General features: G+C 39.6%; 4 protein-coding genes across 8 annotated transcripts in view; 3 read left to right on the forward strand and 1 right to left on the reverse strand.

The window, feature by feature from the left end:
* The first annotated feature begins 3,896 nt into the window (after positions 1–3,896).
* Positions 3,897–7,951, forward strand: LOC121911320 (homeodomain-interacting protein kinase 2-like). Of its 2 annotated transcripts, XM_042432679.1 has the most exons (10): positions 3,897–4,258; positions 4,796–4,986; positions 5,094–5,279; positions 5,421–5,602; positions 5,834–5,957; positions 6,067–6,186; positions 6,291–6,383; positions 6,501–6,664; positions 6,801–6,985; positions 7,151–7,951. In XM_042432679.1, the coding sequence occupies exons 1-10, from the start codon at positions 4,195–4,197 to the stop codon at positions 7,891–7,893; spliced, it is 2,052 nt and encodes a 683-aa protein (XP_042288613.1). In that variant the 5' UTR covers positions 3,897–4,194; the 3' UTR covers positions 7,894–7,951. The 2 variants fall into 2 exon arrangements, with proteins under 2 accessions (XP_042288613.1, XP_042288612.1); XM_042432678.1 differs by having other exon boundaries at positions 3,909–4,258; positions 6,801–7,951.
* A 1,684-nt stretch (positions 7,952–9,635) lies between these two features.
* On the forward strand, positions 9,636–12,850 carry prop1 (PROP paired-like homeobox 1). Its single transcript, XM_042432680.1, has 3 exons — positions 9,636–9,729; positions 10,656–10,885; positions 12,063–12,850. The coding sequence occupies exons 1-3, from the start codon at positions 9,636–9,638 to the stop codon at positions 12,429–12,431; spliced, it is 693 nt and encodes a 230-aa protein (XP_042288614.1). The 3' UTR covers positions 12,432–12,850.
* A 99-nt stretch (positions 12,851–12,949) lies between these two features.
* On the reverse strand, positions 12,950–17,586 carry mcfd2 (multiple coagulation factor deficiency 2, ER cargo receptor complex subunit). 3 transcript variants are annotated; one of them, XM_042434020.1, is made up of 4 exons: positions 17,482–17,586; positions 16,358–16,534; positions 16,024–16,183; positions 12,950–14,594 (listed from the first exon to the last, which is right to left on the reverse strand). In XM_042434020.1, the coding sequence occupies exons 2-4, from the start codon at positions 16,531–16,533 to the stop codon at positions 14,463–14,465; spliced, it is 468 nt and encodes a 155-aa protein (XP_042289954.1). In that variant the 5' UTR covers position 16,534; positions 17,482–17,586; the 3' UTR covers positions 12,950–14,462. The 3 variants fall into 3 exon arrangements, with proteins under 3 accessions (XP_042289954.1, XP_042289956.1, XP_042289955.1); XM_042434022.1 differs by having other exon boundaries at positions 17,505–17,571; XM_042434021.1 differs by having other exon boundaries at positions 17,478–17,563.
* Positions 17,587–17,612: 26 nt separating this feature from the next.
* The window catches only part of ttc7a (tetratricopeptide repeat domain 7A), a 57,751-nt gene continuing 52,741 nt past the window's right edge, over positions 17,613–22,622 (forward strand). The window contains exons 1-2 of one of the 2 annotated variants that reach the window (XM_042434017.1): positions 17,613–17,961; positions 19,441–19,627. In XM_042434017.1, the coding sequence (XP_042289951.1) occupies positions 19,498–19,627 (130 nt within the window). In that variant the 5' untranslated portion in view covers positions 17,613–17,961; positions 19,441–19,497. Of the gene's footprint in view, positions 17,962–18,153; positions 18,338–19,440; positions 19,628–22,622 lie in introns of those variants that run through there. The other variant, XM_042434015.1, reaches the window with a different exon arrangement.

Genomic DNA, 22,622 nt, shown 5'->3' on the forward strand with positions numbered 1-22,622 from the left:
TTCAGTGAGAGAACAATTCAGAGCTGGAGAAAATATTCCTGAATTTATATTGTAGTATGTGGCAATGAGTTTGTGGTTTAAGTGGTCATTTAAGTTTGTCTTTGTTGTAAGGACACCGTGACCTTTAAGGAATCAATGCAATCACTGTTTTAAAGGAACTTTGGATTCAACTGGCTTTTTGAAGTTCACACTTCACATACTTCCATGTAAGTGCTGGTACTTCTGTTCTCAGAAGTACCAGCAAACAAATGAAGAGACGGGCAGGTGCAATGCTAAATTCTATTCTTGACAAGTCAATTAAAGTAAACGTGTGTAGCATTTTAACATCAATAAATCACTACCAGGTTAATTTAGAGACTGAAAGGTCATTGTAAGTACTGTTGCATGACAAAGAAGAATCACTTTATGGCACGGACACAGAAATGTGTTTTCCCAGCAACACTGATGGTAAATGCTTGTTTTATGCTTTTTGTGCTTTGAACCAAATTCCTGTGGACCAACATCAGGAGCAGAGACAAGGACATATGGTAACATACCCTTTGAGACAGGATGTCTGGGGTTTCTGGAAAATATGGTCTTGATTTTGAGATGTACAAGTTCAATACACTGAACCGACCTAGCAGCTCATTTTTTCTCAGACAAGTGCAAAAATCTTCCAGTTAAATTTCACAATCCTTCCAAACTGTTACTGAATCAAAATCAGAATCAAGCTTTAATATTATACAAAAAATATATAAGAAGATAATAAATTGTAGAACTGATAAGACTAAATGACTGACTTTTAGACAGACATTGTATTTATTAGGGAGACAAACTGGAGAAGAGGTGCAGACAGCAAACTCAGACAGACTCAGTGTGCTTTGCTGGGGGGAGGAGGGGGGGTTGTGGCTAAGTTGTTGTCTGAGACAGGAAACATGTGAGCTGAGTATGGGATCCGTGGAGGACTTGGCAGCCACGCACAAATACACACACACACACAATGCAGGGAAGTTCGAAGCTCTTCCAGGACACACAGGACTTGGCCCTCGCGGACGACATGTCACAAGGAATCAAATTAGATGTTGCTGTGCAGAGAGCCCAGAACAAGGCGAGGGACTTTCTCAAGGAATCTACAATAAATTGGTTCAATCTCAAGTGTAACTTATCAGTTCAAGCAGAGAATTCATGTAAAAGACGATCCTGTAGGCCTGCTTATCCAGCAGGTCATTCAATCACTGCATTTTGTGCAATACACTTTCTTGGCAAGCACACTGGAGCGAAGGAGGGAGGGGGGAGGGGGGGTACAATCTACTGTATCAGTATGACACATCACCAGTCTGCGTTTGAACTTCTGATTTACTGGTTCCTGGGAGTCACATGTATCACCCGGGTCAAATGGCTTATGACTGACATGTTATACAAGAGGGAGAGGGAATACTCAGAATTGAGCACTATCAAACACACATCTACTATAAGAAATTCTCTGCTACTAATCTGATATAGCAACTTGCCTTGCATAAACTGCCCAACACATGTAGTTTTCCAAGCACACATTACTGCCACTATATGGATATATATACACCCACACACACACACACACACACACACGCACACACACACGCACACACACACACACACACACACACACACACACACACACACAAGCAAATAACATTGTTCAACAAATATAGTCCATGATGAATTGCTGTCTTGTTCGAGCCCTGATAAAAAGCCAGCTGCTGCTCTCCAATAAGGGAGCTGCCTTCCATGCTGTCCTGTCATGACTCAGTGCTGAGTGGGACATTAGCGGGTCTCTTCCTAGTATCCAGCGTGGTCAGTGTGAGAGGGCCATTCCTCTGCGCTTGCCCTGGACTGAGTTTAGCATCATGGGAACTGCTGATAGCAGCTGGGGTCCCAGGAGGTTACACAGGAGTTCAACTGAGTTAATCCAGCCGGCGGGTTGCCCTGTCAGTCAAGTCACAGAGAACCAAAATACAGGAGTTGACCCAAGAGAGGTTTGTGTTTTTGGAAGACTGGGGAGTGCACTCTTAACCCGCACCCTCTGTATCAGTACAAATCCTTCTGCATATACAAGTTTTTTGTCATTCAGTTTCTATTCTGTCCCTGACATGACAGGGCCACCTGGTGGTCACATAGGCAGCTGCAACCAACTCCAACCAAATAAAGATAGTACAGTACAAATGATATACAAAACAATCTGCCAACTGATCAAAAAAAAATATATAAATACATAACTATTTTCACTCATCATCCTTTTCCCTTAAAGATCAGTTTAGAAAACTTTATTAATCCCCAGAGGGGAAACCTGGTCACTAAATTAACAAACAATATATTAACAAAATCCATCATTTAATTTTAAAAAAGAGCTGACCATGTGTGTGATTCACCTAAAAATCAATAAATATGAAATTAAACCTTAGAAATTAATAAAGGCCAATACAATATATATAACACAAGACCTTACAAATGATGTTAAAACACAACCCAGATCTCAAGAAACAAGCAAGTATAATTCGTCATTCAAAAGTTTCACAACTGTGACATAACCGCCCTAGCCAACTGCGGGGAGAAATATGTTATTAAAAAATATCTTTAAAAAATTACATTTTAACTGTGATAACTGCTGAAAAGAAGTTTAAAATGCTGTAGCTGCTGCCGGCTCCACCCGTCAATGGACACTTCAGCTGTGTTTAGACTAACTCCTTGACTGCTAACATTGACCGAAAATTGCCCCATTCACCAGTAACAGCAGATTATCCGAAGTGAATCCCGGTTGTGTCTGACGAAAGTGTGTAAAACTACCCAGTGTAAAAATAGTAACAATGAGTATGTGCACTCTAGTGTTTATGTAGTGGGGGAGGGTCACCCCTCTACGTCATAGAGCCACCATTTCAGGCCCGCCCAAAAAATCCTGAACACAGAAATAGTGAAAAACAGTTTAACACTGTAACTCCACAATTTAGTACTACATAGTTCACAGACTTCTCACGTTTTCAGGAATTATTTTCTGACGTATAATGTGTTTAAAAAGAAATCACTGATTTTCCTTTACACAGACTTTAAGTGCACTACGCTGTCTAATCACTATAGTTAATAGCACTGATCTTTGTATTAATGTGGTCAAGCAGGGATGTGTTGAGATGAAAAACTGTAAAACTCAAACTTCAAAAACTGTAAGGCGAGAGGAAAGAGCTTTGTGATGAAAAGTGGCATTATGAAACAGGCATTGAGAAAAAATGTTGCCATGAAATAAAAAGTGCTGGAATCAGGATGAAATAACATTTCATTATAATGAGCTTTACTTCTAAAATATAATGTACTATTTCACAAATTTAATGGTTAAATTAAATACAGTATTTTTATAACATAATGAAATCACAGTAAACACCGACATGCAGCAAAATACAAAAAAAATAGTCCTGAAACAATCAATTCAATGATTAATTTAGGGACAGAAAATTAATTGACAACATTTCTGATAACTCATTAATTATTTAAGTTTCACTGCCATTAGAAAGCACAAAATATTCACTGGTTTAAACTTCTTAAATGTGAGGATTTGTTTATTTTCTCTGTTTCATATGTTTATATGTGATGCTGGAAGTTTTGGGGTTTTGGACAGTTCAGTTGGTTTGACACGAAAGGCAATTTGGGAAGAAAAAAAAAGTCTTCTGGGAAATTGTGATGTGCTTTTTTTTTTTTATTTTCTGAAAGTGTAAAGACTAAAGAATAACTTACTTATTATTAGTTACTGGAAAAAAATCCTGAAAAAGTAATTCATGATGGCAATAATCATTATCTGAGCTGAAGCAGGGCTAAATGTTTTACTTATTTATTGGCATGTATGGCGGGATAAGTGACTTTACTTTTAGTCAAAATCACATTGATTTTCTTCCTGAAGAGGAAGTAGCACAGAGCCCCAACCAAACTCTGTATGCTTCAGTCTGTATGTGTTTCTCTTGTTTTCAGATAAACTTGTTGTTTTTTTATCACAGAACATTCTGACATTCCAGAAAATGACAGAGTTCTTCTACAGTATAACATCATAGAGCTGCATTCTATCAGAACAGGCTTATGAGTGAGAACTTCAGCCAGAAATCATTTCAGTATCATCTGTTCAGACAGGAGACACGAGAAACATAAAGTCAATCTGCGCTACGCTTCCTTTGAATTAGCAAAACTTGACATAGAAACATGCGAAAGCATAGAAACAGAAAACGGTCGTCAGCGACCTCAAGAAGAGAGGAAAAGAAAAGAGGTGAGAGACTAAACACACCAACATGTTCTCATATTAAACACTGGAAAAAGTCATGATACTACTGAATATGTTGACATATGGTGTCACATCTGTTTTTCAGGTATTATTTGTAATGAGGTTAATATTAAATTATATTAGTTGGTAAAAATCTCACAGTTAAGTGTAAATTTAAAGGAGCAGACCACATGCTCTGTTTTCATCTAAATTAGACCAAATACAGTTGTATAAGAAAGAAATCTACTTTTGAGCTTGATGTCAAAAGAGAAATTTTACTTTTACAAAAATGTACAATTCAGTGAAAACTGCAGAAAGGACTTGTGACCATTTATAACACAATATTAACACATTGATGATGTGCTGTGATTACAGAGTTGGTTTTGTACTCAGTTTAATGCTCTTAACTAATCTGTCATTCTTTGAGGAGGCTCGTCATTTAAATGGTCTGGAACTCGTCCTCTCCAGATAGTATAGTTGTGTGTTCGTACGTGATGTGTTGACTGAACGTAGTGATTTACATTTTCTCTCCATGTTTTGAAGCACCTGTTAACTCAGAGCTACAACCCAATGACGTGCTGAGAAGCAGTTGGAGTGAATACCTGCTTCAGCACTTCATGTTTGACGGGTTCTTCAGCAGAGTCGCTCGGTGTCAAGACAAAAACACCAAAGACACTGTGGCCCTCAAGATCTTCAAGAAGAGGAGCGATGACTCCCAGGAGCCCAACAGAGAGGTGGATCATCTGAGTCTTTCTGAGTCTTTGAGCAGCACATTACATTACATATTTAGCATTAACTGTTCGCTGTATCAACTGTCTAATTTCTCCTTGTTTCTCTCCAGCTGGCCATGCTGAAAATGATCCGTGGTCTTGATCCGCTCAACGTCGTTCGATTCTGTGAGAGTTTCGAACACATGGGGAAGATGTGTCTTGCATTTGAAATGCTGGACAAGAATCTCCACGAGCTGCTGAAGGAGAGACGCGGCAACCCGCTCTCTCTTCAGCAAATCAGATCTATCACAGAACAGGTGTGTGGCTCTGATCCTTCTCTCAAAAAGCAGTGATATATGTGCATCAATGGAAGCAGCGCACCAGCTTTTGAACAACAACTTTCAGAACCTTGCAGACTTCCAACTATGGCGTCTTTATTTCTTCTTCTGTCCCTTCAGCTGGTCTCTGCACTCGGAGCTTTGAAGACTGTTGGTGTGATTCATACAAATATCACACCACAAAACATCATGCTGGTTAACCAGAAAGAAACTCCCTTCAGAGTCAAACTCATTGACTTTAGTTCAGCCATCAAAGCTGCTGAAGTCAAGCGTGGCGTCATCATGCAGCCTGTCGCATACAGGTGAGATACAGATTTGTCTTTCTGATGGTTTACATCATTCTTTCATGACTGTAACTGATATATTTAATGTGACTGAACAATCACACTCATGTTACTTTACATACTTTGCATTATTTTAGTATCTTCTCATTAAGTTGTAACATCACAAACATGATTACTGCTGACTTGTCAAACTGTGCAGGAATTGTTTATAACATGTTCTAAAATGTGCTTCTCTTCTTCCTCCCTCAGGTCTCCTGAAGTGATTCTGGGTCTTCCCATCTCAGAGGCTGCAGATATGTGGTCTCTGGGTGGTGTTCTGGCAACCCTGTACCTTGGCAGTGTGCCGTTCCCTCAGCGGTGCCAGTATTACCTGGTGCGTAATCTAATACACCTGGATTTATTTGTGTGGCTCCATGTCCAAAAACTAACAGAAATATGGTGTATCTTGTTGGCTTATGTGATTTCATATATTCTTTCTCCAGATGAAGACTATGGTGCAGACACTGGGTCAGCCGGAGAACCAGGTCCTAGATGACGGCACCCACACGCTGCTCTATTTCAGCCAGAACCAGGACTCCACAAAGCCAGCATGGAGGCTAAAGGTATGAAAGTCTGTCCTGCAGCACTTAAAGCAGGTTGGATATTGTTCCCCTGATTTGGTATAAACTATGAAAAAGTACCTCACATATATTCTTTGTTGTTTTAGACGGCTGATGAGCACAAGGCTGTGACTGGCTTCCCGCCCCAAAATCACAGAGGCAGCTCAGCAAGGTTCAGCAGCCTGGATGACCTTGTGATGGTAGGTGGTCCTCACGTTACTGTACAAGTACAAATAAAATAAATACTGAATTAACAGCAATACTCTGGGAGTTATGAAGTTCATCTGAGCAACCAATGACTTTGTTTCCAAATGCAGCTGTACCCAGAGGGAGAGAAGATTGAGGAAAGGACAGAGTTTGTTTGCCTGCTGAAGCAGATGCTGTGTCTGAATCCTCACAAGAGAATAACCCCAAGTCAAGCTCTGGGTCACCTGTTTATAACCATGAGCCTACGGGGTGACGATGATGATGCCATCTCTCAGTAAGTGATTATGTGTTTGAGTTAATACAGTTACTAGATGAAATGTAATGTTGGATAGAAAATTTAGTGGATGGATTGATGGTAAATTGATTGAAGGATTCATTCATTCATTCCTTTGTCATCATGCTTCATCCAGTGAGACGGCCTCACCTGCTCTTACAAGTCATCAAGAGCCACAAGATGATGGTGGCTCAGCAGCAGTGGACACAGTTGCCATCCCGACTACAAGAGATGGAGACTCTGCTGTGACTGAATCAAGAGATAAAGATTCAGCTGAAAGTCGCTCAAATGGTAGAGATCCAGATGATGAGCCCTCAGATGGTGCAGCTGATGAAGCTGCAGTCACCTCTGCCTCCACAGATGAAGCATCTACTGCACCTGTACTGACTGACCTGTATGACGCTGGTTCAGCTGACAAAGGTCCAGTCACCACAACTCCTGGAGTTTCGACTGCATCTCCAACAGATGACTCTGTTGCTGCTGCTGGTGCAGCTGATGAAGCCTCAGTCACCTCTGTCTCTATTGATGAAGCTTCAACAGCATCTCTCAAGACTGACCTGTATGACACTGTTTCAGCTGACAAAGGTCCAGTCACTCCATCTGCAGCTGAAGAGGTTTCAGCTTCACCTCTGACTGCTGACTTGAATGACGCTGATTCAAGTGAAGAAGATTCAGCTGAAAGTCGCTCAAATGGTAGAGATCCAGATGATGAGCCCTCAGATGGCGCCGCTGGTGCAGCTGATGAAGCTGAAATCACCTCTGCCTCCACAGATGAAGTATCTATTGCACCTGTACCGACTGACCTGTATGACGCTGTTTCAGCTGACGAAGGTCCAGTCACCACATCTGCAAGTGATGGAGCTTTAACTGCACCTCCAAGAAATGACTCTGATGCTGCTGCTGGTGCAGCAGATGAAGCTGCAGTCAACTCTACCTCTATTGATGAAGCTTCAACAGCATCTCTCAAGACTGACCTGTATGACGCTGTTTCAGCCGACGAAGGTCCAGTCACTGCATCCTCAGCTGATGAAGCCTCAGCTACACTTCCAGAGACTGACAAAGATGAAGCTGGTCCAGCTGATAAACGTACAGTCATGGACTCTGATGGAGTCTCAGCCACCAGCTCTAGAAACATTCAGAGGAAGCCGCTTAAAAGGATCAAGAGATTCTTCGGCAGGATGTTTAGAGCCCTGTGCTGCTGTTGTTGCTCTGTACATGTTGAGGAATAATTCTATGTAACTTCATTTTCTGTGTAATTTGTCATTAAAACATAAATGCATAAACATATCATTTGAATTGAATCTGTGAGCTGTATGTAAGCAACTACAAGAGCCATCATAGTAGCAGCCACAGCAGTGGTCTCAATGGCAGCAGGAGCAGTGATGGTAGTAGCTAGTAACAGTAGTACTATAGTAGTAGTTTTATTAGCAATGATAGTGTACCACAAGGATAACATATTCTATAATCTATATAAATATTCCATAACATTGTATAAAGTTGATCAAGGTCCAAGGCTGGATGTTGCAGTAATGTGTTACTGCAACATCCAGCCTATAATGGATAATGATCTTTTACTAGTGCACAGACTGGGAGAACCTATATTAATGAATCATTAGATAATGATTAGTTCATGAACATCTGTGAATTGATCATACTGACCACTTTCCTCATGAGTAGCTCCTGATTAACTCTGAACCAGCTGCTGAGTGGCACAAAACTAGTAATGACTCATTCATTACTGATTAATTCAACATTAGTTACTCTGTTTGTGCACACAAAGTGGACACAAAGGACCTTCTAAATTCTTCTGTAGTGCATCTCGACATCCTAAACTATCACTCAACACACTTTTAGACAACACCTTTAAACTAAGGTCTGAACTCTTCTTCTTCTCCTTTCCTCCAAAATCATCTCTAATGAATCAGGAGTCAAACTAGATATAGAACCACCAACCATTTTAATTTAAAAGCTTGTTAATCCTGTTCCTATCGATGGCAGCAGTGCTGTTACCCCAGCATATGACAGCAGAAAACAAGGTGCTGGCCACAAAACTCTAATAGAAAAAAATATTGTACTGCACAAATACCACACTTCCACACTAACTGTATACAGTATGTCAGTGCAAACTCAGACATGTTCAGTACATACACATGCTTATAAATTCACATACAATTTAGCCGCCACTGTTGTTTTTAGCCTAAATCTGTTTTGTTTCTTAAAATGTTTAAACTGGATTTCAAAGCCTAACCAGGGACAGGGGATGTAACTTTATCCCTGTTAAACAAACAAACAATCACATAAATGAATAAATAAGATGTTTATATGTATATCTATATAATTAAACAGAGACAGTCTACTTTTAAATACCTGCTTACAGTATCTGACCTGCTCTTGAAGTGAATATCTACCCTAAAAGACTTTTTTAAAAGCAACTATTGATTATGTTTGGATCTACTATGTCACATGATATTTTTATTATGTTAAATGGAGAAAACAAAGATACAAGGCAAATAAAACATCCAAGTAAAGTCTCTCATAAAAAAAATAAGGGATGTTTTTTATGCCCATACTTACAAATTTTGTCTCTTCTCTGGGAGTTTTTCAAAACTTTTTAGAAATGTAGGAAATCTACTAAAGCAGATGTAAATTTAGGAAAAGTGCATTTGTAGTAAAAAATGATGTCAAATCTCAAAATAAGTTGTCAAATTAATTAAACTTAATAGCATGAAGATAAAGTATCACGTGATCAGACAGTGGAAGTCTCCTAATTGCCAATTTGTAAAGACAGAGGTAGCAAAGGTATAGTTAGGTGTTTGACCCTCAGAAATATGCAGTGCTTGTCACAGTCTGATGCACACCCACACAGGTAAAGGTAAACCAGATGGGTGGGACATGTGACTTTATAGTTAGGTATGTCTGTATGGGTGATCAGACAGCGCAGATTGTCCTGTTAGTGAGCAGAGCTGCAGTGATGGCCCAGGTAAAGGTAGTAGGAGACACAGTGAGGAGCCACCAGGACTGTGCAGATGTTTACTCTGACATGGCTACTGTCAGCTCCAGTGCAGGTGAGTCTGCAAAGCCTAGTTTATATGAAAATTTATATTCTTATATTTACTGTCATCAGACACCGATCGTCTCCAATGATGTAGATTCTTCTGTAACTGCAGTAACAGAATGACGATCAATGAAATTTTGGTTTCCTGCCAATTTTTATAAATCTTTTAGTCATGTTTCCTGTAAATTGTTTATTCAATGCAAGGACAGTTTCTTGCAATTCAACAAATAGAGTTATAATGTTAAGTGGTGGTATAAAAGTTGTTTAAGAGGGTTAAACAATAACAAAATGATCAAATTTTGGCTAAAAACCTATTTAGGGCTGATTGATCTGATCCTAATAGCATGTTTGTTGCTAAGGTGCAAGTTAGTAATATAAAATATTTATTTTATTCATAGTATGCAAAGCTTAATTGTTTTTTTACTATGTATTCCCATTAAATTCTTGTTTTTTTAGACACAGTTTGAATCAAGATAGCATGCTAAAATGGTAAGAAGAATTAGCAATAATACTATTTCAATATCATTTATCAAATCCGCCTCTTCTGACTCTCCTCCAGTACCCATAATGTGACAGGACAAGCTCAGCTCAGTCCACCAATTTGACAGATTAGTCACTTTGTTAGTGACTGTGGTAATAATCTTGGTCAAATCCCCCAGTTTCTGGTATCTCTTTCTCACGAGCTTGGGTTTGGCAGGTAAAGCTCTTTGGCTCTCAGGTTGCTTTAAGGCAGTGGGAACCGTAAAGTCAGTGTAATCCCTCTTTTTTCAGCTAGTCGTTGGTGAAATGCACCTTTACAAGCGTAGACCCCTTTTTTGTAAGATGCCAACCTGGGAAACACAAGGAAGTCAAGAAACAGGAGCTGGAAAATTGTCTCCAAAAAAAGTCAAGTTTCCACGCAAAGCCTCGAACTCTTTTTCTTTATTCTGAAAACAGATATTGGGGATTCAGTGGGGAAGGGGCCATTGTGTGAGACCTCCATGGCAGTTGGTCTTGGCCGGCGGAGCAGAGTCTACCCCTCTCCAGCCAGGAGACGCCACCGCACCACCTTCAGCCACAAGCAGCTGGAACAGCTGGAAGTGGCCTTTGGGCAAAACCAATATCCTGACATCTACTACAGAGAGGAGCTGGCCCGCATCACCAAGCTCAATGAGGCTCGCATACAGGTGGGACAGCCTCATAAACAACCTGCTCACAGCTGTGATGTGCAGCAAGAAGGACTTTATACTAAATAGAGGGGAGTCAGTCAGTTTCTGGACAATTTAACTTCATTCTGATATTCACAGAGATACAACACTACTCACTACATTTAATTGGTCATTTTCATATTTGGCAAAAGAAGTTATAAAACAATATCATATATCATATTATTAGTTTTTAAACAGTGTAGTTCACATCTTGCATTTGTTGTCAATGAAGGGACCCTTAAAGTGCTAGCACACTGACAATATGATGCAATCCATTGTACTGAAATTACTCAAGAATTAGTCAATCATCAAAAAATTAATTGTTCAATAGTTGAATTTAACCATTGTTTTTTGGTTAAATAATGTTTTAACATTATTTGCAACAAGAATAAGAGTCTACAGCCATGCTAGCAGCTCTGTGAGGTTGTACTTAGACATAGTGGCACTTTGAGCTAAATGCTAACAGCATGCTAACATGAATGCAATGACAATTCTAACATGCTGATGTCTAGCAGGTATAATTCACCATGTTCACCACTGTAATTTAGCATGTTAACATGCTAACATTCGCTAATTAGCACTAAACATAAAGTACAACTGAGGCTGATGGGAATGTCATTAGTTTTGCAGATATTTGTTCATAAACCAAAGTATTGGACATATTCAAATTTTGACCTGATTATTGCACTTCAATATTTTCCTTCCATTTTATAAATTAAACATTTAAATGGAAAAATTATTGATAGACTAATCGTTAATAAAAACGATTGTTAGTTGGAGTTTAACAGTCAAGAACGACAGCCTTGCAACAAAAAGTGCCTTTGTGTATCTTGTAATGTTCAGTTTTAGTGGAGACTTCAGGATGGTGTTGATTCAGACTCATTTTGGTGGCCATGGTGTCCACCCTCCCACCCTGTATCACCTTTACCAAAGATGCATTTGTCTTTCTGAATTATACAGATGATTGCTTTTCTTATTACTTTACTTGTCTTTTTAGATATTCAGTCTAATCTGATAGTAAAATCTTTCTTTCTAAAACTGATCAGACTGTGTGTAAAGCCATGGGGAGGTTTTTGTCTCATAAGTGCTCTTCATTACAACTAAGATGGTCTTGTGTATTTGTCCTCAGTTGTCTGACCTGTCCTTGTCTCAGCAGGTGTGGTTTCAGAACAGAAGAGCCAAACAGCGGAAGCAGGAGCGGGCCGCACAGAAAGTGCTCCCAGTAGGTGTGATGCCAGGCCACAGGGCTCTGCTGGGTGGCATGCGCGTCCAACCATCCATGGCTCGGCAATACTACACCCAGCCCCTGGCACACATTCCCCACCTCTCCCCCATGCTGCCCTCTGGAGTGTACCCCCGCCACCCAGGCCCGGTCAGCCAATGCCCCTGCCCCAGTGCCCCGCCACAGCCGGCCTCCCAGCGCCAGCATGAAGACTGGTACAGCCCACTGAGGGGAAACCTGACCTCACCCATGTTCTCACTGGCCCCTATGCAGCCCCTGGACCCCACGTCTCACTGGAACTAAGAAGTAACCAGGGAAATATATCTAATATTTTGAAATAAATTAGAATATAAATGTTTTTTTAAATATCTACTTTGCTGTGGAAAATCGAGGGATCATGCATGCCATATTTTCATCTATATCTTGTTCTTCACTTTCACAGTGAGTTTGCTATTTCACCCCTGCATTTACCTAAAAAGTCTGTAGATTCAAATTTGCAACTTTGTTGTAACAAATCTGCATCTGCTGTAACCTCTAAAGTACCACTGAAATACTTCATAGTTTGACATAAAATTCCTAACTCAAGGTCCCCTTACTAGATTTCGTCTGGAGCTTTCAGACAAATTTTGTGACCTTCATCAGCAGAGTTTTACACCCAGTAACATAAATACTTCTAAAATCTGGCAGTTTGTTACTTATTTTACTTTATTTCAAATGAAGCTATGTGGTCAGAATAAATAAATGAATAAAGTTTTTTTTGTGATGACTTCATTTTTGGTTTTAAAAATAAATAAATAAATAAAACATCACAAGACAAAGTCTGTAGATTACATATTTTAATATTTCACATTCCAGAGACAACACAGTTGCATCTGTTATGCTATTAAGTTTTTTTTTTTAAATATTTCCATTCAACAACCTGAATTGATTGAAGAATCAATACTGGATGGCAAAAAAATAGAGAATTCATCCATAAGAAATCGTACATTAGAAGAAATCACAGATGGATTCAACAAACTTTGATGCACAGAGACCTGACATTTCTTATCCAGATCTGTTTTAAAGGCAGCTAATATCTGAAGCAAACATTTGTTAATAAGAGTAAGTGCATTACTGGAAGTCAGCTTTTAAAAAACTTCAGCGTCAACCAGTATGCTTCAAGTCTAGCTTATCCAGTGATAACGAGTCAGCATCGCACAGTATGGGGCCGTTTTACATTCATTCTGTGACGACAGAGGCTGCCCGACTACAGTGAAGATCATGGTGATTGGCTCATGTAGGTTTAAACATCTTCATTAAGACGACAGCAAATATAGAAGAAGCAGGATGTGCCACTCTAACATGCTTCATGGAGCCTCTGCTGGCAGCATTCATTACTATGTGCATCTGCTTGCTTCTTGCCTTAACTTCAAAGTATTCTACTCTCTACAAACACTACATCATAGGCTATATATTGTACATCTGAGCAAATCAAGGCCACTTTCTGATGTCATGTCATGAGATCAAACTGTTTGTCTCAAAACAGCAAATGAAATGGATTCACAGAAGGAATCATTTGGTCCACATTTGGTGTGCTAGATAATGTTAATGACCAGCATGTACGCTGTTCAGAGTCTGCAATGGAAACTGTCGTCCATTTAAAGTGATGACGTTCAGTTTAGATGCTACCAGAGAGAATGACGTGTGGCACCACTCAAAGCAGAACACACAGTATAGTAATCCTGCTCTGAAAAAGGGTCAGTTTATCCAAATTACAAAAAACACATTCACCCACACACCCCTGCTGCTATCCAGCTGTGCAGACAGTTCTGGTTCATGTACAAGGCTGGTGGAATAAGTTTCCACAGAAGAGATCTCTAAACCTTGATAGAATAGAATTGAAAGTATGCCGTATGGCCATGATTAGATGCTACTAACTGCTAAGATGAGTTTGTCAGTGATTTGGATGAACTGGCCCTTAAAAAAAAAATGGCACAATTTCAATGAACCTACAAGAACAGACGGTGCAGATGTGTCCCTCAGCGAGGTGCAAGCATACACCAGAGTCAAGCAAAAAAAGAAGGGCAATTATTTATCGTCCTTTTGTTGTTATTTTAACTACTGCATAACCAGTTTTGCAGCTACCAGCTTGGAAAAAAAGATGTTCATCAATCATTTCACAAACTACATGTATTACCTACAACCCTGACTGAGAGAGAAGGTAAAGATTAAACTTCCAGACTATGGTGTCACTTTGACTCCATGTGCGCACTCACTGATGTTCTCTGCAGGTTTCTTTCTGTGGTGTTGTCAGACATGAGGAAACGAGGTCAGCGTTGGGCCGGGGGTGACACTCTACTCCAGTGATTTGGCGAACTCTGCGTAATCTATGTAACCGTCATTGTTTTTGTCATCGTCCTTCAGAACATCATCAATGAGACTAATAAGATCCTCCTCTCTCATTGGCTGGCTGTTTTCTCCTCTCTCCTAAAAAAAAAGGAGATAATTAAAGGAAAATTGTTAGACATGCATGTGGATGTATTATGTATTCCCATGTACAGATGTTGTTCATCTGACTTTATTTAAAGATGCACTATTTATATATTCATGCAGGTGTGTTACACCACAAACAGCAGAACATCATAGATTGGTAAACATGACCATGTGTGTAGTTTGCTGATGACATATTTATGTTTAAATTTTTCAGCCTGTTATCATCAGCTACACAGCTGCCAAATGCTGCTTTAAAGAAAGTCAAAAAAATCAAGTTTCTAACTGAGTTAACTGCTTCAGTGCTTCCTTTAAGAAAAGAGAAACTGCTATCTTACAATTCCTGACATTCTGTGTAAAAATGCATTCTGAGGTTTATCTGACACTAATATGAGTCAGTCAGTATTTTCCAAGTTTATTGTCTTTTTAGTGCAAAATTCCCCCTTTCTGTTTCCCCGGACAACGCTTCCTTGCTGAGCAGCTGGAATTTTGCACTAAAAAGACTCATTTTGAAAAATATGCAGCTATCTTTAATAGGTTGATTTAGCCAGTCTGATATTAGCTTCAGCTAAACTTTAGGATGCATTTTCACAATGAACCAGGACTTGTGTTTTGTCCCCCATCACTTACATTTGAATCATGTTAGAAAGGGATTTCCTCACAGCCAGAATGGAGAAGAGGAAATGATTACTGCAACCAATAACTCCTTAAATGTGCATATTGTCATGTGAGTACTTTATTATGATTAGGTTGAAAAAATGTGAACATATCCTTTAAGGTGAAGGTGAAGACAAATGTTTGGAAAAGAAAAAAAAAGTGACACTCTCAGACAATTTGGACCAATCATTGTTTTGGAAAGCATCTTGCCTCTGTAATGTGACCCAACCTTGACTCAAACAAGACGTCATATGTGAGTCATAACACAATGTGAGTCAATTCAACTGTGAAACACTTCTTGCAAAATCTTAAACTTTCTCAAATCTTGGATTCTCCAAAGTGAAGGAATTCCTGCTTCTGGAAATCGAACGTGGTATTTAAGGGAATGAAAAGAGGCTTTTGAGGAGTGACCACACAAAGATCTGTGTTGCAACTCATGTTACTGTGTAAATGTGCAGTTTCCGTTTACATGAGGACAGGGGCAGGAAGGATTTCTCAAAGAATCATGTGATCACATCAAAAGCAGAAATTTCAGGTGTGCAACTAAAATGTACTTTCCAGGAAGGTAAAAGCAATTCATTTGTGATAGAAAAAATATAAGTGGATAAAAGCATTTACTGTCATAAACTAATACATTAAACACACATGAGCTCTACACTCCATCCTTTAGCAGTCAGTAGCAAATGTTTACGGGTGCTTTAGATAAACAGGCATTATGTTCACACCTAAGAGAACAACAACAAACATATTCACAACCACACACCCCTACCTCTCTGTGTACATGTGAGATCGCTGTGGCTAGCTCCAGCCCGTCCAGCAGGTTGTTGCCGTCGTAATCGTGCATCTTGAAATAGTGAAGCTGAAGCTCCTGCGGTGACATGTCGTTCTCTGGTTTGTCGATCACTCCCTCCAAATGCTCCATGATGTGGCTGCAAGATAACACAGAAGTCCAAAACTACAGCTTTTGATTATATGTTGAGTGGGAACACTGCTGCTGACTGAGTTCAAAGATCACTAGTATGTGCAAATAAGGCCTGAATCATGACTCATGCTTCTGCAGTGCTGGTGTAGAGCACATTTTGAATGTATAAGGAATCACTCACTCTTTGTCCTGGATCATGTTTTTGTCAAGGCGACCATGGCCCGTTATGTGAGCTGCACTTTCTACGACAGGTGGCTGCTGCTGCTGCTGCTGCTGCTGCTGCGGATCCACATGAGAGTGAACACTCAGCAGACAGCAGGACAGGAGGAGGAGCACACCACACCTGCTGATCCTCATTCTGCAGGTGATAGACAAAGAGAAGCAGGCAGGCAAAGTTAGATTCAAGATTCAAAATTATTATTGTCACTCCGATTATAAGTAAATAAATAAGTAAAATCATGTAAAATACTATGGCTGGGAGGCCATTACAGAAAAACAGTAAATAAATATATATAAAAAGACAAAAAATATAATAACAAAATATAAAAAGCAATACATATGACGACATATAAAATGAAAAATATATACATTTTAAAAATATATATATAAAAAGAGACAGAATCAAGGCACAAAAAGGTTGCATATACAATCATTGGCATATGGTATATGCAAATTCAATACTTGTGTCCTGTATTCTATAAATCTATGATGGACATCACATTTAAGTATCCTATTTATATACATAAAGTTAAAATACATGATTATACTTTTCAACATTCTGTAATTCAGTTCTCACTCGCACTTTTCATTCATATTTCCAAGTGTTGAGCTCAAATAAGCATTAATAGATTCTTAATTCTAGGGGGCTCTACTGTCTGATTAGAGGCACAACAGCTTTAGACAAGACTTCAGAGAGCTGGCTCTATCAGACAACTACATCATGTTGCTAAAAAAAGAAGAAAAAATACCATAAAGTCACTACTGTGAATCACACTTGTGCACCATACGTTTAAAGGCATGTAAACATTGATAAGAGGAAAAGAAATTCAAAAAAACATCACACAAGCAATGCTTGTCTATGGGCTGTGAAAATATCAGATTGGACTAGTTATAAACGTTATGCAACTAATATGATGATAACTAGAGAGCAGAAGTGAAACATGCATTAACGTTAGCCACAGACAGCTGGTTCACAGCCCCAAGCTTCATTTAACACTACGTTGAAATGACAAAGCCCGTTCAGAGCGCAAACTACTGCATGGCTTACTGTGATATGAACTTAAAAAAGGCTATTTCCGTACCTACTTCAGAATAGTTTGTGTCTTCACCTGACTCCGTGGACAGTTGTGTTGTTTGCTGGCAACAATGAGCGGTGTCAGATTTTCGGACCAAGTGGCTCGCCGTAGTCCGACTTGGACACGACAGCTCATTACGATTGGTCAGAAGGATCAGAGAGTGCACAAGTGAGGCGAGAGGATTCCCTCTTTCACCGTCCATAAACTACAGGGTCACATTTAGCTTTCAACGACGGGGTTACATTTTTATTACACATTTACACATGTTTCAATATGTTGTTTAAGGTTATAGGAAGATTTTGATACTGCTACAACATTTAGAAATGTCTTCAATTAGGTGACAAATGCTTCCTTTTTTGTGCATGTGTCGCAGCTACAGGATGGATGGGCCGAAGGAACCATTATTGAAATTATCGCGAGATGTAACCCGAAATCTACCCGTAACCTCGCGAGAGTTCGTCCCCCCCGGCCCATCCAACCTTAAACAGAGGTTTGTATTGCACGTTGGGAAGTTGTGAAGTTTCTTGAGTAAATTATTATATGTTATTATCAAAAGCTAACATTTATCTGACAATATACTGAAATATGTGTTCACACTTTACGTGTGGCACTTTCCAACGGACAACGTATTTGACGACGTGAACTATCTTGACGGAGGAAACACCTTTGAGGTGACTCTATCACTGCGTCAGCAGGGGGAGTGAAGCACCAGCTGCTCAGCTGTCAAATCCACACCACAGACAGGAGCACGCTGTGTGTCTGTATGTGTGGTCTGCTGCGCCGGGGAAGCGTCGTTTTATGACAAGCAAATGTCAAGTTTCCAGAGAGAAAATGACGCTGCTAAATCTCTATTCAGAAGGCTTGAGGTTTCATTTTATGTCATAAAGTAGCTGCCCTTAGTAAAACCCCTCAGTAGCCAGTGACCCCTGTCTCCTTGTTCTAACCCTGTTGTGATTTAGAGCAAATGCAAATCTTTGTTTTTAATTGTAGTTTAATTTGTGTGAAAGTCTCCTTCTTCCCTCAGTTCAACAGTCTTTCCCAGATAAGGGCGCTGCACTATGTTAGTTTGTACCTTTTACTGTTGATACAGTGCAATAGCTGACAGATGTATCATTTTGTAACTGAGCCAGGAGGAAGTTAGCCAATGCTGCTGCAGCTGAACGCCCAGATCAGGGAGCAAGCCAAGCAATTAGGAATTGAATTTTTTTTCAATGAACTCATTAATGAAATGAACACTGAACGCAACAGCACCGTATATGCATGCATCCTGCCTTCTTTTGAGTGACACACACTATAGGAGATGCAGCTTTCTTTGCATTGCTGTTTCTTAAGCTCCACCTGATCCAGTTAAAGTGTTAACGGAAAAGATTAAGGACATGGATGTTAAGAAGAGGACGCCCTCCCTTTAACTTCCAACAGCTACAGATCAAGCCCTTTCAAAATGCCACACTCATTTCAAGCAAAACCCTCTACTGACAGAAGTCACTAATGCATACAGTAGACTGACCAAATGCCAAAAAAATGCCATTTATGCATAATAGTGTGCTCTGTATTAAATATGCATAGTAAAGTGCTGCAAGATGACACCAAAGACATAACAGAAGTTGAAGTTCACGGTGTAAAGGACGAGTTTGCTTTCTGAATACTGCAGAACCTTGTTAAATGGAAAAAAGACTCACAGTGGGCATACTGTCAAAAACAAATTAATGTTACAATAAAAGTAAACATGTTCCCACGTTGAAAAGCAAAAACAAACAAAAAAACAAAACAAAAACAAGACCTGTATATCAGAATATCTATATGATAAACAACTAATTATTTTTATGTATTTGTTGTTTGATCTGTTTTTTACATATCTGTTTAACTTGTGCGTTGTGGATTTTGTGTTTTATGACCTGTGTTTGTAGAAACCCACACCCCACCCCCACCGCTCCGCACTCAAAGATTACATATTTATTTCTCCTGGTAGTCTGCAGTTACTCCTATCGTGTCCGGGGAGTACAGTCACCACCGGGACAGAGCGACGATGGCATCCCGCGTCTCCTTCACTCAGCTCCGGCTGGAAGCGGAGCTGGAGCGATGCCGGGCCGAGTGCCAGTGGGATAAGATGCCGAATATCATCGACCAGATGCAGGCAGCGCGGATCCACGAGGACGGTGAGTGGTCTGGTCAACACCTGGAGGGTTTTAGTGGAGATGTCTCCTACTGCTTCCTGACTGTTTTCCCTGTTCACTGATCTGCACACTGCAAAAAAAAAAAAAAAAATATCAGCGCAAACATAAAAGTCAGACTGTCCCATATGAGTTTGGGAATCTTGTATCCTCTAGTGAGAGACGGATTCTGCCAAGAGTTAATTCCACTTGTTTTCATGGAAGTTTGACTTGTGGCAGGAAATTTTGACAAGAGTAAGGGTCAGAGTTTGTTCCAAGAAAATGCTGTATAGAAGAAATACTTTCAAACAAGTGTATTTGCACTGGGGACATGGAGATGTAATGTATCTCAACCCATATGAAGATTTTAAAAATTTGTGGAAAAACAGGATTTTAAGACTCAGTTAGAATTTAAAGAGTTTGTACAGGATGGTTATTTTTTGCAGTGCAGAGACTGCACTGTCCTACACAAGTTGGACTTTGGACTCTCAACAACATATAGTAGGTAGCAGTACTGCTGAGTGTACTTAAAAGTTTCATCAGCAAATGTATTCTACTAAAAAATAAGTTGCTTACATCTGTACCAGTGGGTCAGAACAGGGGTCACAGAGGGGTTAGTGGATGGCTCCAACAATAAAATGTCAACCCTGGAAGTTTACAGTGCACACAATGAGAGAGTCTGTACATGAATGACTGTTGAGATCAAAGAACTCTCCAAAACAGCCCACATACAGGATTGACAACTATATTTTATGCAAACCAAGACTGTCCAGTGGACTATTCACTGGCTGTCTTTGTCCTTGAAATCCTTCCACACTGAACATGTGCCCAAAGAAACGCAAACACACTTATCATCATCTGCCTCATAAAGCATTACTTTGGTAAGTCACTAATGCACCTGCCCCCATGTCTCACTGTAGCAGAGTAAATATGAGTTCAGGTGACTTGACTGAACCACACTGCAAGTCTGCTCTTATTGTGCCCATAACTGGCTGACAGTGCAGACCAGCTGTTTCTCCCTGCTTGCACATGCACTGAAGTGTTAAATCAATGCGGTATTATTGTGTGCACGCATGGTTCACATTTGCTGACAGTGAGTGTACATGGAAGGCGCGGTGCACGAGGAGAGTTAGATTTTGATTAGAGATAGAGGAACCTCATGACAGGTAAACAAGGAAGCACTTAAACTTGTGTATAAAATCCACCATAAACGGGTTAAAGGCAACCATTGGTGGTGTTCTCTGCAATCTTGTCCGTAGTGTGATTTGCAGTTTTACTTTGGATGATTATCCAAAGTTAGATAATGTTTTCATTTGGATGTAATAGTCAAATTTGATGTTGGTTAGACGGAAAGAGCAAAGATTACAGAATTTTGCCATTTTGTCACCAAAATCCAGCAACATAACAGTGAGAATTCAAAGGTAGAGGAGGCTAATATGATTCAGGCCTGTGGCTACCATTAAGGATATATGGGGTCATATCTGTTGTATTTCCTCTGGGAATTTAGGGGTTTTAGCAACTTTCTGGGAAAACATTTTACAATTAGAATACATGGTGGGTATTTCATAGGCTGATTCCAGTATTTTTAGACTCAGTATATTTAAAGATACTCTATGGCATTTTCTTGAAAAGTGTTTTCAGTGTTTCTCACCAAAAAGCATTGTGTGTGAGACCTGACAAACATGTTGAATACATTTCCTCCCTCATAAAACATTTGCAAAGCCTTTTTTTTTCATATTTTGAAAGCAGTGTAGTTAACTTCCTTATTTGCACAGTAGCTAGCAGTCTTCCTCCTCACTGCTTTTTATAGGCACATTGCTAACTTTCTTGGCGTCATTCTGCCACCAGCTGTCAATCAAAGTAATAGCCTGACACTGGCTGCTGGAAAGTGTTTTGCATCAACACGCATTTGTGTTCACAAGATACTAATAATTCAGGGACCGGCTTGCAAAAACATTGCTCCATTGTGCTACGAGTGGCGATAGTGGTGAAAAACTCCACAGGGTAGCTTTAAATTTGAAACAGAATTTAGGCCTTCATGTTGGTAAATAAAATGTATGTAAAAGATTATTGAACAGTTAAGTAAAAACATAACATAAAAAGCCCAAATAATTATGAGGGTTTTTTTTCTTTTGGTATCTGGTCTCATTTTCCGGAGGGTAGGGAACACTGTACAGTATGTGGTCAAACAGTAAATGTGTGTGTTTTGTATTTTGGTTAAAGGGCGTTTAACTTTATCTGGACTGTACATCTGCTCTCAACCATCATGATCGCTTTAATCCACCTTCACATTCAGTAAAATCCATCGCTAAGAGCAAGAAGTTCCTGCCTATTTTCTTCAAACATAATTCTGGGGAATTGAGGAAATCACCAGCTGAAGGCAGACCTAATAAGATTAGAGAAAATGTGTACACCAAAAAGTAAAATGACAACGATAATCACAAAATGACTCCTGGAGCACAATGAGATTGTTTTAGTCAAACTCAGGGATGGATTTTCTTTCATCACTTTATGAAGCCAAACATATTTCTTTTATTGAAGAACACTATCACCGCTTTCCAAAGACTAGGCTCCAACTTGTGTGAAATCATTAAATAGCTCTTGCTGTGGTTTTGGGCTGAGACATGTCCTGCTGTTTTTCCCTCACCTTCCCCCTCATTGATAGCTTTAGCCTTGGCTATGCTGATAAAACGAACTGGCAAACATGTCAAGTGTATCAGGACATAAACACTGCTCACAGAGCTGGCGTCAGAACACACACACACACGGAGGATGAAAAAGTTAAACAGGAAGGCTTTAATCGAGTGTGTGTGTACACAAAAACTGAGCTTTACTACAGAGTCAGTTTACTGTATGTGTAAACTTTAATCCGTAATTCATCATTTGATTCAGTGTAGGTAGACGTGGAGTGCTTATCATATGATTATGGTGTTACAGCTATTTATGGGGAGTATCAGGGAAATGGAAACTGTAGCTTTTAAATAGACTGCAGGCATATTTG

The sequence above is a fragment of the Thunnus maccoyii genome, chromosome 14 (assembly GCF_910596095.1).
Source record: "Thunnus maccoyii chromosome 14, fThuMac1.1, whole genome shotgun sequence".
NCBI classification, from domain to species: domain Eukaryota; kingdom Metazoa; phylum Chordata; class Actinopteri; order Scombriformes; family Scombridae; genus Thunnus; species Thunnus maccoyii.